General features: G+C 43.6%; 3 protein-coding genes across 3 annotated transcripts; 1 reads left to right on the forward strand and 2 right to left on the reverse strand.

Moving 5' to 3' along the window:
* Positions 1-354: 354 nt before the first annotated feature.
* Positions 355-1,423, forward strand: E(spl)mbeta-HLH (Enhancer of split mbeta, helix-loop-helix). Its single transcript, XM_002053437.4, has one exon. It carries the CDS (start codon positions 496-498, stop codon positions 1,123-1,125), a length of 630 nt encoding a protein of 209 aa, XP_002053473.1. The 5' UTR covers positions 355-495; the 3' UTR covers positions 1,126-1,423.
* Positions 1,424-6,018: 4,595 nt separating this feature from the next.
* Positions 6,019-6,958, reverse strand: E(spl)mgamma-HLH (Enhancer of split mgamma, helix-loop-helix). The gene has a single exon (XM_002053436.3). It carries the CDS (start codon positions 6,891-6,893, stop codon positions 6,240-6,242), a length of 654 nt encoding a protein of 217 aa, XP_002053472.1. The 5' UTR covers positions 6,894-6,958; the 3' UTR covers positions 6,019-6,239.
* A 2,210-nt stretch (positions 6,959-9,168) lies between these two features.
* Positions 9,169-10,374, reverse strand: E(spl)mdelta-HLH (Enhancer of split mdelta, helix-loop-helix). Its single transcript, XM_002053435.3, has one exon. It carries the CDS (start codon positions 10,139-10,141, stop codon positions 9,575-9,577), a length of 567 nt encoding a protein of 188 aa, XP_002053471.1. The 5' UTR covers positions 10,142-10,374; the 3' UTR covers positions 9,169-9,574.
* Positions 10,375-12,840: the final 2,466 nt, after the last annotated feature.

Genomic DNA, 12,840 nt, shown 5'->3' on the forward strand with positions numbered 1-12,840 from the left:
ACAGTTTCCCACGGTATAACAATCACAACTCACACAACCGCACACACACGCACACACACACATATATATATATATACACACACATGCATGCAGCCAGATAGAGGCGCAGCCGCGGCTCAAGTCATTTTATTGCCATCACACACAAGCACACGAGAGGGTGAGAGAGCGAGAGAGAGCGATGTTGGCTGAGCGCACACAGCGCATACGTAAACAGAAGCCAGCAGCGGCAGCAGCAGGCGCAAGGGAGAAAGGAACTTAAAAGTTGGGTTGCGCACGAGGCAAAATGCGCATCTCGCTCGCACTCGCTGCCGCAACGAAATGAGGTCCGAGCCTATAAAAAGAACGACGCCAACAGCGAGCTGAATCATTCAAAGCTACGACTTTGCGGCGTGTGCAGCACAGAGCAACGCACGAAAAGCGCAAGAGACTCAGAAAAACATACTCAAGACCAACTGTGGATTACGCGTGATTTGTTGAGTGTTCCCCATAGACAATATGGTGCTGGAAATGGAAATGTCGAAGACCTATCAATACCGCAAGGTTATGAAACCCATGCTGGAGCGCAAACGTCGTGCGCGTATCAATAAGTGCCTGGATGAGCTGAAAGACATCATGGTGGAGTGTCTGACCCAGGAGGGTGAGCACATTACGCGCCTGGAGAAGGCCGACATACTCGAACTGACCGTGGAGCATATGAAGAAGTTGCGCGCCCAAAAGCAGCTGCGTCTGGGCAGCAGCTCGAATGCCAGCGTCGCCGGCGATTCCAAGCTGAGCATTGCGGAGAGCTTTCGGGCCGGCTATGTGCATGCTGCTAATGAGGTGTCCAAAACTCTGGCTGCGGTGCCCGGCGTCAGCGTTGATCTGGGCACGCAGCTAATGAGTCATCTGGGCCATCGACTCAACTACTTGCAAGTGGTGGTGCCCACGCTGCCCATTGGTGTAACCGTGCCGCTCCAACCAAATGATGAGCTGAGTAGCAACAGCAGCAGCAGCAGCAGTCCATCTCCCGCTCTCGTCACACCGCCGCCCTCAGAATGCGGCAGTGCCAGCGGCAGCTGCAGCCCGGCGCCCAGTGAGGCGAGCACCAGCTCCAACAGCACTGGACCCATGTGGCGTCCCTGGTGAACGCAATGCAGGCGGCAGCCTTGAAGCACAAGGCGTTGACAACTTACTCACTTGCACTCAATTGGACAGCTGTTCGTACCGGCGCAATGGACTGGAAACCGTGCGCCGACAGCTTCACTGCAAAGATCTTTGAGCCACTCAGCTAGAGCCGACAACATGGCTAAAGAGTGTAGCTACATTTTGAATGTGCACCCAGAGCAAATCAAATCAAAATAAATAAAATATGTTCATATATGTTTGAAAAAAAAAAAAAAAAAAAATCCCGAAATTTCATTTAATTTGGTCATCTCGAGTTTCAGCAAGTGATTCAATTTCACGAGGCGCCTGACTGCCTGCGTCATTCTGTCCAGCGATAAGCACAATCATCAATGAAGCCCTTCCGGAGGCGACGGGCATATAATGAGCTCCATAGAAAATCCAAATCAAAACCGCAGCCGGAAGTCGCTAAATATTTTCCCACACTCGGCCTCTCCAGTTGGCCTCATTTAATGACGGTTCATACTCAGTTCTCCGATTCCGACTTCATTCAGCTTCGCCGCCGGCTATGACCGCGGGGCCTTTTGCGCCGGCGCTGCTGCGGCAATTAAATAATAAAAACAGCGTAGAGCAGCAAAAAAAAAAAAAACATATATATTTATGTATATGTATATGTATGTATATAGATAGATGTATGTGTGTTTAAAGACCAGCAACTAAATTCTAGGAAACTCAATTTATTACAAGTTTTCGAGTGTGAGAACCGCTCGACTCGCCTGTCAATGGTTCGCATTGTTGTTGCTGTTGTTGTCGTAGCTTTGACAGCTTTAACTGCGCTTGACCGTTTGGCACATGCGCCGGGGCCGCCGGCCGGACGGGCGGACAGACCTCCAGACAGACATCGCAAATTAAGGTCCGCGACCGCGACCGGACCGGGCACTTAAAACTTCGCTATGTATCGGTATTGGTATCGGTATATGAGCAACATGTATGTGTGTTGGCTACTCTCCCTCTGTATGTGTGTGTGCGTGTGTGTGAGTGTGTGCGGTTTGGTTACGGAACTTCAAATTGAACGCTTTTGTGTCTGGTGTGGACAACTATGATGATGACTGCTACTCTCCGCTGATGCTGATTGCTGCTAATCTCTGCCAAATGTGATTAGTCACGTAACATTGGCACGGCGACCTGCACAGCTCTTTTATATCATTATTGTACACACACACACACATACCTACATATATATTATATTTGTGCTTTTCTTTGTTTTTTTTTTTTTATTTTTTTTTTGGCCAATCAGCTACAAGTTTGAAGAATACGAAAATTGCAAGAGGACCATTAAAGAACTCGCCTTGGCTGATCTTTTCAAAAAGTGCTGTCAGAAATTAGCAGGCTTATGATGATATTTTAATGACATAAGTGAAGATATCTGCTTAAGTATTGGAAGCTAAAAAATTACCAAAATGAGCAATCCAATCAAAAACACAGGCTAAATTAACAATTTTCTTGGTATTATGGTATATTAGGACTTTTCACTGGAAACCCAAATAGGATTAATATATTTTACAAGTAACTAAAGGCAAAAAGAATATTTAAAGTTTTTTCATTCATTCATTTTTAAGTCATCATTAATATGTATTACATAAAAAACATTTATCATTGCATCTAGGCTACTTATTGTAATAATTTTGACACTTTTACTTCTATATTTCGAATACCTTCAAAAACTATCGAGTCATTTGCTGGCAATGATGCGAATGATATTATTTTATGTAGGCCAATAATTAACGGTTCGGTTGGAGCGTCTTGAACGGTTAGTAAGCGCTTTAAGGTAGCAAAAAAATGAAGAAGTACAGTACGGTGCGCACATCACGTGACCTCTGAGTGTTGGCCCCACACTAATTCCATTCCATTCCATTCACATTCACATTCACTCAAGCAACTGTAGTTGATGCTGCTGCTGCCGTTGCTGCCCCGGGGCCAGGCAGTGCCACCTACTGCAGTCATAATACACACACGCCGCAAAATTTAATGCAGCCATATTAAAGTAAGCGCAAGACCACCACTTAATAAAAAATAAAAAAATAAATAAAAAGCAACAAAAAAAAAATCAAAAATAAAAACCGGCCAACCCAGCCGATGGAGCGGGCGCTGGCGATGGGCTGAGCTGAGGGGCCAGGCATCGTTGAGATGAGCAGCGGCTGTTTGGCTGGGTGAGGGGGGTTGGTGTGGGGCTGCCATGCAACAACTCGTGCCAGCATCTCTGGCACACACACACACACACACACGCCCGCCAACACTGGCTCTGGGCAGCGCTCGTCCAGTGGCAACGTGCGCGTGTGCCAATGCAGTGTAACAACATCCCATATTAAAGATATTACAGAGTCAATAGCACACCATATAAGTGTGGCTCGGCCTGTGCCTCACACTGGCTAACTGTCTCTATCGCACACTCGAACTTTGTCTCGCTTTGGCTCTGGCTCTGGCCGTAAACAAAGTAAATTGAGTTCGTTCGACAAAACGCTGCGAGCTGCGAGCTGCGCGGTGCGGCTTCATCGCGCATGCGCCGCGCCACAGGCCGCCTTGTCGCCTGCCCCCCTACCCCTTTTGTGTTCGGCTACGCTGTGGTCTTAACGATCGTGTGTCCACAGTCATTACAATGTTGGCCAATGCGACGACGTCAACTTTGCCGCACACTTACCGCACGCTGCTTTTCTCTTTCAAGTCGCAGCAGCAGCAGCAGCAGCAGCTATTCGCCTCCTCGCTCCTCGGTCGTGATCTTGCCCGTAAGTGGTCTTGTATCTTGAATTCAAAAATACGTACAACAGGGAGACACACACACACACACACACACCCTGCACACACACTTACACATAAAAAAGGGCAGGTGTGTCGATCGTGTGAGAACCACGTTCCAAACCATTTTCTCACGATCTTCGCTTCTGATATTTTTTGTACTGCGCTCCGCTCCTCACCCTGCCCCTCACCCTGTGCCCGACGACCAGTCCCTCCGCCCGTCAATTTGTGTGTGTGCGTGTGCTGTGGCCCTTCAAGTGATTCGTATGCAGTTTGTGTATTGTAGATTTTTAATGACTCGGGCTTGCGTTCGAGAGGCGAGCGGCGAGCGGCGAGCGTCGAGCTCTTTGCAGATCTTTGAACGTTTCGGAGTTTTGGGATTGGGATACGGTTTCGGTTACGTTGCAACACATTCGTTCATCATTCATCGGGTTTACCTTTAAGATTAAGTATCTTTCGTAGCTGCCGCGTGCATTTCCTTTTGCCTTCGCCTTATACCATATTCTGCTTATTGTCCATTGTCGTCTCTGGTTGTGCATCTTGTTGTCGTTGTCGTTGTTGTTGTTGTTGTTGTTGTTGTTGCTGTCATTGTTGTTGTTGCCATGCCACAATTATGCTGCCTAGGGATGGCCGAGGATCAACATTGAGTCGCGATTTTTTTGTCCGTATTGATCATATGCAAATTTGTATGAGCTACACGACTGAAAATTCAATTGAGTTATACAAAATGATTTTTGGCTCTTTTCTTAAAGTCGTATTAGCTTTATAGGTGTCAGTTAGGCACAACTTATATAAATTGCAAATATTACCGAATCTAAGTCATTTTAGCTGTAGGGTGCACATAAAAGCGAACCTGTCTGATCTATATATTTATTTAAAATTTATTTATTTAAAATATTAATTTTTATTATATTTATTGTTAAGAATAACAATTGAAAACAATGTACATATGCTCAATTAAATTTTTAGTTAATCTAAAATTAATAATTAAATGATGATTTGGCTAACCCGCATTATTTAAATCTCACATGATGGTGAATTTACTGCTCAGAAATATTCAGTCTTAAGATCGTTAATGCTGATCAAGGCCACGATTTTGCATCCCCAGAGGTGCCCTCATAATTTTCATGTTGTCTGGGCTATTTTATGTGGCTGTCTTTAACTTCATTGATTGTTAACAGCTCAGGCGTCGGAGCTACTGGTCTTGTTGGAGCAGCAACAGCAACAACAAGAACAGCAACAACAACAACAACAACAAAAGCAGCAACAACGACAACAGCGACAGCGGCAGCAGATAACCAAATGATGCGGGCCAGCTAAAAGTGATATCCTGTCAGGGCCCAAGCTGTGGATTGCCCTAGGGTAGAGCAATCATTTTACCTTTACCTGAATGTCAGACAGACAGCCCGAGCAATTATGTGTCTTGCCTTGACCGTTGTGCACACGATTTTCTAGACGAGTGCCCAAAAAGGATGCTTAATGGTTGGAGGTTGGCCGGAGGGTTGTACAACGATGACTCGATCCTTTTCTACTATTGTTTGGGCCGTTTTTCTTTTCAAGAAGATTTCGTTTTGGGCCTAAGGCTGAGCGACATTGTCGTAACTCGATTAGGCACGCCAAGAGATAAGTCTCTAATTTTTTATGTTGCCCGGTCTTATTGTGTGCACACGTGTTCAAGGGGTGCTCCTGGACCCTGGACGCGTCGGCAGACTCGTAACGGACATTGATTTTATTTTTCTAGTATGTTTTTTTTTTCGTAGTTTTCTTTTTGGTTTTCTTCTCGGCCTTGGCATTGTTTTCGCTTTCTATTGTTAACAGATTTTTGGTCGGCATTTTTAACAATAAGAAGAATCAGAAAATTACAACGAATTGACTCAGTTGGGTTCGAGAAAATTGTAGCAGCAGTTTAGGCTACGGTCAGCGCATTTCCGCTACAACAACTGATTGACCCTCCTAACTAATACATATATATATATATATTCCTGGATACAGTTTGACCAATTGGATAGTCATATGTTGCTTATTGATTGATAAGCAGCTATTCCCATTAAGTTCAGTCTTATAACTGATCAGTTATACCAGGGGAAAATACGATGAGTCAATAAAAGATGCATGGTATTTCGATTTTAGCTATATAATTTATTATTAAACTTAGTTATCACATGAACTGCGCCGTGTTAAAGCTTTTTTGTTGTTGTTGTTGTTGTAAACTTAATGCTAAGTGGGCGTCAATTGGGCTTGGTTAACCCTTTGACTTGGAAGACATTTGCTATTCTTAACTCTCATTCTTATAGTCTCTCTCTCTCTCTCTCTCTCTCTTTTTCTCTGTCGCTCTCGCTGGTTCTCTACCAAGGCCGCCAGACATTCTCCTCATCCTCGCTGTCTGCCACCTCCTCCATTTTGGTGACGTCAATGCTGAGATTGCTGGAGCAAGTGGTCAGGAGCGAGGCGCTGCCCAGTTGTTCGCTGGCCACACTTGAGTTGGGGCTGCCGGCATAGCTGGAGATGGGCGAAATGGGCACAGAGTAGGCATCCCGGCTGGCAATGTGCACGGAGAGCGGCTGCGTCACTGGGAGCACCTCCTTAACGGCGGGTTGCAGTTGATTAAGCCGCTGACCCAAATGTGTCATTAACTGTGTGCCCAGGCTGACATTCATGCCGGGTAGCTGGGACAGTGAGCGGGACACCTCATTGACGGCGTGTATATAGCCGGAGCGGAAGCCCTCGGCAGGCGTAAGTGTCTCGGCGCCACCATTGGCGCGTTTGTGCTGGCGCTGTTGCTTCATCTTCTGCAGATGGGTGACGGTCAGCTCGAGTATATCGGCCTTTTCCAGGCGTGTGACATGCTCCCCCTCTGATTCTAGCGTGGCGACCATCAGATCCTTTAGCTCATCTAGACACTTATTGATGCGTGCGCGCCGCTTGCGCTCCAGCAATGGCTTCATCACCTTGCGGTATTGGTACGTCTTGGACATTTCCGATATTTGTATTGACGACATTTTGTTGGTTATTTGGTGTTGTTATTTTGGTTGCTTTGCTGAGCTGTTCCTGCTCTGACTGTGCAAGACGTTGTGTGTTCTTGACTCGCCGGACCGCTGCCTTTTATAGGCGAGCGGCAAAAACAACCCCCATAATACCTCGTGCGCTTGGATCGGTCTCGGCTTTGGCTTCGGCTGTGCTGGCATTTTGTGCAGCGTGTGCTGGCATGAGGGTTGCTCGACGACGACGTCGTCGACCCTTCCGCTGTTTCTTATTGTTCGCTCGGTTTCTTATTGTTGCCCTCTGGTGGCACCCTTATCATCAGCGGGCACCAGGGAGCAGGATCGCTGCCTTCGCAGGATCGTTGCCTTTGTGCGTGTGTATGTGTGTTCATTTGAGTGTGTGCTTGGCAGTATCGTGGGAACCACTTTCCTCCTTGGTTTCTCACACCAATATTCTGAGGCTCACCTGCTCAATGGGCAACGAAGCGCAGCTCGAACCATGCTCCGCCTGGCCAGGCCATGGGAATTTTTGCAGTTTGTGCGTTTGTGAGTTTGTGGCGCAGCTGCCATTTCTAGATTTGTGTTATGATTTGCCTAAGAACATGGGCGAGCGAAAGGATAATGAACTGCACGCTTCTTGCCATCTCATTTGTGCCAACAGACGCTGGCCCGTTGGCGTGGGAACGACACGGCCAGAATGCCAGGAGCAGCAGCATTTTGCTGGGGCGTTTCGCTTAGGCAGAGCAGCAAAGAGCAGCACTTCCTGTTTGTGCATTGGCATTCCATTTCGGCTCGTCCTGCACTTGTTGGCCGGCTGTGTGCCAGTTATGATCCTGTGGGAACATTGCTCGTGTGCGACGAGTGTGCTTAATTTGTGTTCCCGTTGCTTTTTCTCTGGCTCTGGCTCTGGCTCTGCCCTGATCCTGGCCCATGGGCACCTTTTGTATGTAAGAGTCGAGGTCGGGCATGGGCCAAGCGATGCTGTTCGATGCTTGTTGCTCGACTCTTGCTGCTCGTTACTCGCGTGTGGCGCACGGTGGACACACTTTCGACTTTTGACTGTAAGTCGTGCGCGTTCCAGGCTCTTGTAATTGGGCTGTGGATATTGGGTGAACATTTACATGCGCATGTTTATGACGATATATGAAATGGTGTTGGGTGAATGATTGCAAATGGATGTGGTCAGCCATTATTTAAAGCTATTCACTGTGTCGTGAGCCGACTACATGGTTCGATTAATCACCAGTTCAATTGAGACTTAGGCCATAAATTCAAAAACAACTTCACAACTACAAAAAAGTAGTTTATAAAAAATAATAATAATAATAATAATAATAAAAACAATTTCAATAATAATTACATTTTTATATTATTAATTATATTATTATTTTTTATATATTAAAATACTAAAATATAAGAAATCTGTCAAAAAAATAACAACAAATAACGATTCGTCAAAAAAATTAGGGGAGTATTCGCAATTTATTTGTAAAAATGTTATGATTCAATTTTTTCGCTTATTTGTTATTATATGAACCTTGTAATTCATTATTTTTAAGCTGCGAAAATATTTATTTATTTGTTCCAAATATATATTGGAAAAAAACTCTGAGAAACCAATACTTATATTATTCTTAAGATATTTGTTAAACGCAAACTCTTAAAATCTTTTTCTTGTTGATTTATTTGACAGAAAATATGTCTTTTATTTTAAGTTGATTTTGTTTTATTTTTTATTTAAGCAACTGCAATTGAACTTATATGAATAAATACTAGTACAACTTATTCTGAGAGATCGGTTGAATTAGACCTCCGAAATCTCCTTCGCATTCGGGCTCCTTCTCCTTCTTAGAAGTCGTCTAGCCAGTCGATTGGGGTGATTTCCAAGTAACGTGATGTAATTCGCAACCTATATATTTATGGCTCACTTTCCAAATGGGACGTTCGCATGTACCAGGGGTGACCCCGATCTTCGAAAGACGGTATTTGGCGGAGAAAATTTGTCAAATTTTAATTTTATTGAGATGAGGTGATTTATTTGAATGAGAGTTTACAAATTTATGTATAATTTAATGAATTGCTCAATTTTACATAAATTATAAATACGTTTTATTAAAGTTGTAACTCAATCATATAGGGTAAAATATTGTTCTGATTTTAAGATAATATTTTTAAGCTTAAAAAACTATATTTCAAAAATGTTTACATAACTTGAATAATTGGTATTTCTTCGACCGGAAGTATGCAATTTTGAAAATCAAAATAATTTCATAATATAATAATAAATACAAAATTGTGGTATGGCATATACAATTGTTTATATTTATTAAAAGCGTATAAATTAAAGATCAACTAAATGATTTGTTTCAAAATATCTATGAGTAATCATTTTACAGTATAATCTAAATGGAAGCTCATTGGGAAGCTCGGTGTGTATTCAAATTAAGATTAATTATGTTTAAATATTTAAGTATTATTTGCTACTGGAGATCAGATACAAAAAAACGCACTTAAAAACTATCACAGGAACATCACATCATATAGGTATAAAATCTTGTCAAATAATCATCTAATAAACGAGGGCAAATGTTTACAATAAGCCTTGGAAAACTCGATTAAGACTTATGAACTAGAACCAGATTAATAAAGCTCTCAATGTGCAAGTGTAATAAAGCTAAGGGATCGGCATTGTGGATAGTTTACCAGGGTCGCCACACATCCTCACCCTTGTCTAGATTCTCTTGTGGTGATGTGGAGCGCTGTTGCTTCCCATTGGCCAGATTGACAGGTTCGATGGCATCTTCACTGGGCACCGGGCTGATCAGTTGTTGCTTCATATCCTTTAGCTGATGTCCAAGCTGCTTCATCAGATGCGTGCCAAACTTAAGATCTACACCGGGCACCGTGGAGAATATGTGGGAGACCTCATAGGCGGCCTGTGTGTAACCCGCGCGAAATTTGTCAAAGTTCAACTGATTCGCAGGTGGAGAAGTGGGTGTGGACATGTCTGGAGGTGTGCCGGCACTGCCGCAGGCCAGACGCTGCTGCTGCTGCGTCTTCAGATAGTTCACGGTCAGCTCCAGTATATCAGCCTTCTCCAGCTTGTTGACCTGCTCGCCCTGCGCGTCCATTGTATCCACAATGAGATCTTTTAGCTCATCCAAGTAGAGATTCATGCGCGCCCGTCGCTTTCGCTCCAGCAGCGGCTTGGTGACCTTGCGATAGTGCTGCGTCTTGGTCATAAATCTTTGACCCTCCACGGCCATAGTACTAATTTGATTGGGTGTGTTTGTTAATTGTGATGTTGCAAGTAGCTTTATAAATTTGTCCGGGCGTATGTTGAACTCTGCTGCGGAACGGACACTTGCTGCTGTTCACCGCACGGTAGTCGCTTGAGAAATGATCTTGCCGCAAGGTAAACTGATCCTTTTTGTAGCTGCAGCAGGCGTCGGCGTCGGCGGCGCGTACACTTGCAAAATCCTCCCCTAACTGCTACCACGCAACGCTCAAAACGATCAGAGCGAAGCGGATCCGATCGGGAATGATGGCCCAAGACGAGCATCAATCGTGTCGTTGTGCGTAAGTGTGTGTGGCTCCGACGCTCTGCTTGTGGCAAGATGCCCTTAACGCTGCACGTGTGCAACATTTAAAAGAAATTTAGTTTGCTTGCTTCACTATAAGATACCCTGTATATTCAAATAACACTTTAAATGTAAATTTTACAATGATTTGATAGAATTGACTGACAATTATCCATAGACAAATGTTATGTTTTAAAAACAATATTCTTATAAATTTAAGTCAAATAAAAAATGTTCATATACATTTCATATAACATAATAGAAGATATATACATATATATTTATATATATATATGACTTTTGCTGATTTTGAAAAATTTCCCATGTATATACCCTATTGATTAAAAAGCATAGATATTTGTGACAAGTGAGCGGAAGCCGTTTAGCTACACTGAAAAAAATTGTTGATGCATGTAGTTAAATTATTCGTAGGTAAATAGTTTGTTGGATTGGGTGGTTTTTAATAGAGTAGGAATGAGTTTGGTCTGATTCATAAGGCTTGCGCGTAGATATCAGCACCACCTAATAGAAGTGTACGTTAGTAGAAATATATGCAAAAATAAAATTTTGTAAATAAAGATAAGAAACCGTATGTAAATATTAACCTAACAACAATGAAAAACTAACAAGCAAGAGTGCGAAAGGATTGATTAAAGTATGTTTTTACCAGAAAACAAAAATTTTATAAAATCATATTTATCTAAAAAATGTTGGTGAACTTGAACAGTGTTCTAAAAATGACGAATAGTTATTTATTTTCGCTCAGTGCACACGCCTGATGCCAACAGCGCGTACGCTATGCCTCTGCCAGAGCGGGCTCTCTTTTTCTCTCGTGCCGATGCCGTGCGCCTGCGCAACAGGAACAGAGCGTGAGCCGGAGCGAGAGACAAAAGCCGAACCAGAGGAACCACCACCAACAGCACGATGAGCAGAAGCGGCAGCAACTCGCACCACACGCACACGCACACACGAGCTGGCTGCGTGCAACATTTAACTCAAGAACGAATGCGACGGCGACATGACCTCGACCTGGCTTTGTCTGTGCCTCGCACACTCTCTGGCAACCGTGCCCCATGCGTGCCATGCCCGTTCCCTTTAGCTACCCTCACTTGGGCCCCGGGCGGCAATCTCAACGATGGCGGCGGCATTGTTGGTTTTTCTGTTTGTGTCGTGGCTGTGTTTTTGCTCTCTTCCCTTTGGCGCGCTGTCTTCGCGTGTGTGTGTATGTGTGTGTGTCACAGGCAGCAGGGCCAGATCGAGACCCAGACCTCATTTCCTCTTTGATGCGACATTGCATTACACTTACGGACGGGAACGGGCCGCGCTTGCTCGCTCGCAACCACCGCAACCACTGCCACCCGTACCAGTTGCCAGTGCCAGGCACTTGCCAGCCGGTGTGCCGTTGGCGGCACATCGTGAGAAAGTTTACTTCAAGCATTCCCACAAGTATTGGGATTGTATTTTCGAGATTTTGGCCTGGTCAGCTGTGGCACTTGCTCCGTTTTGGCGCGTTTACAACTGAGATTGGCCCATCGACAAAATTCACCTGCTCGACCAACGCGCCGAGGGTGAGTGTCTGCCCCTGAGCCCGAGGGTCGTGTAATCGCATGCATGAAATTGAGAAGCCAACAAACACAACGACGACTGCATTTGAAGATGAGGCTCTGATTCCGTTGCTTCGTGGGGGAGGTTTTTAATCTTGGCGCGCCAAACAACGCACCAATGGATTGTCTGGCAAGTGCATATGGTATTTAGCTCTGGGGTTGATCTGTTGAAACTGCCAGAACCATTATAAATATTTGCATACAAAAGAACAAGAGCTGGAATTTCTGATATGGATGAGGAAAATGATTAAAAAGCGATTTACGAACCCTTAAAATATTTGCAGTTTCTCTTCAAAAATATTTACATTCTTTAACATCTTTCAAATTAATCTAATGGGTAGTATTTATCCTTGAAGTTAATAAGATATTCTAACAATTCGACTTTAATAAAAATAATTTATTGGGTTTTCCTTTAAACATTTTATTGAGAGTAAATTAATTTGCTCGATAAACTTGTATATTGATAGACTTGAAACTGGAATATTTAATATACTATATTTTTAGTTAGCCGCATAGTTGGGCAATTTCTATTTCGTTCGATAGTTATGTAAATTACAATATATACTTTTCGATTATACATAAATACACATATAGCAACACATACATACATAGAGCATAAATACGATATACTTATATGCAAAAGTAATGTTTCTCGGATTTGTTATACATAGTTTCCTGTTCTAGTTACCTTTGATTCAAAATGTGTTAGTTTCAGTTGGTAATAAGTAAAATTCTTGTGCTAGTATGCCTTATTAAAAAAGGAAGATATCGGACTAATTT

Source organism: Drosophila virilis, chromosome 2 (genome assembly GCF_030788295.1).
Source record: "Drosophila virilis strain 15010-1051.87 chromosome 2, Dvir_AGI_RSII-ME, whole genome shotgun sequence".
Lineage (NCBI taxonomy): Eukaryota > Metazoa > Arthropoda > Insecta > Diptera > Drosophilidae > Drosophila > Drosophila virilis.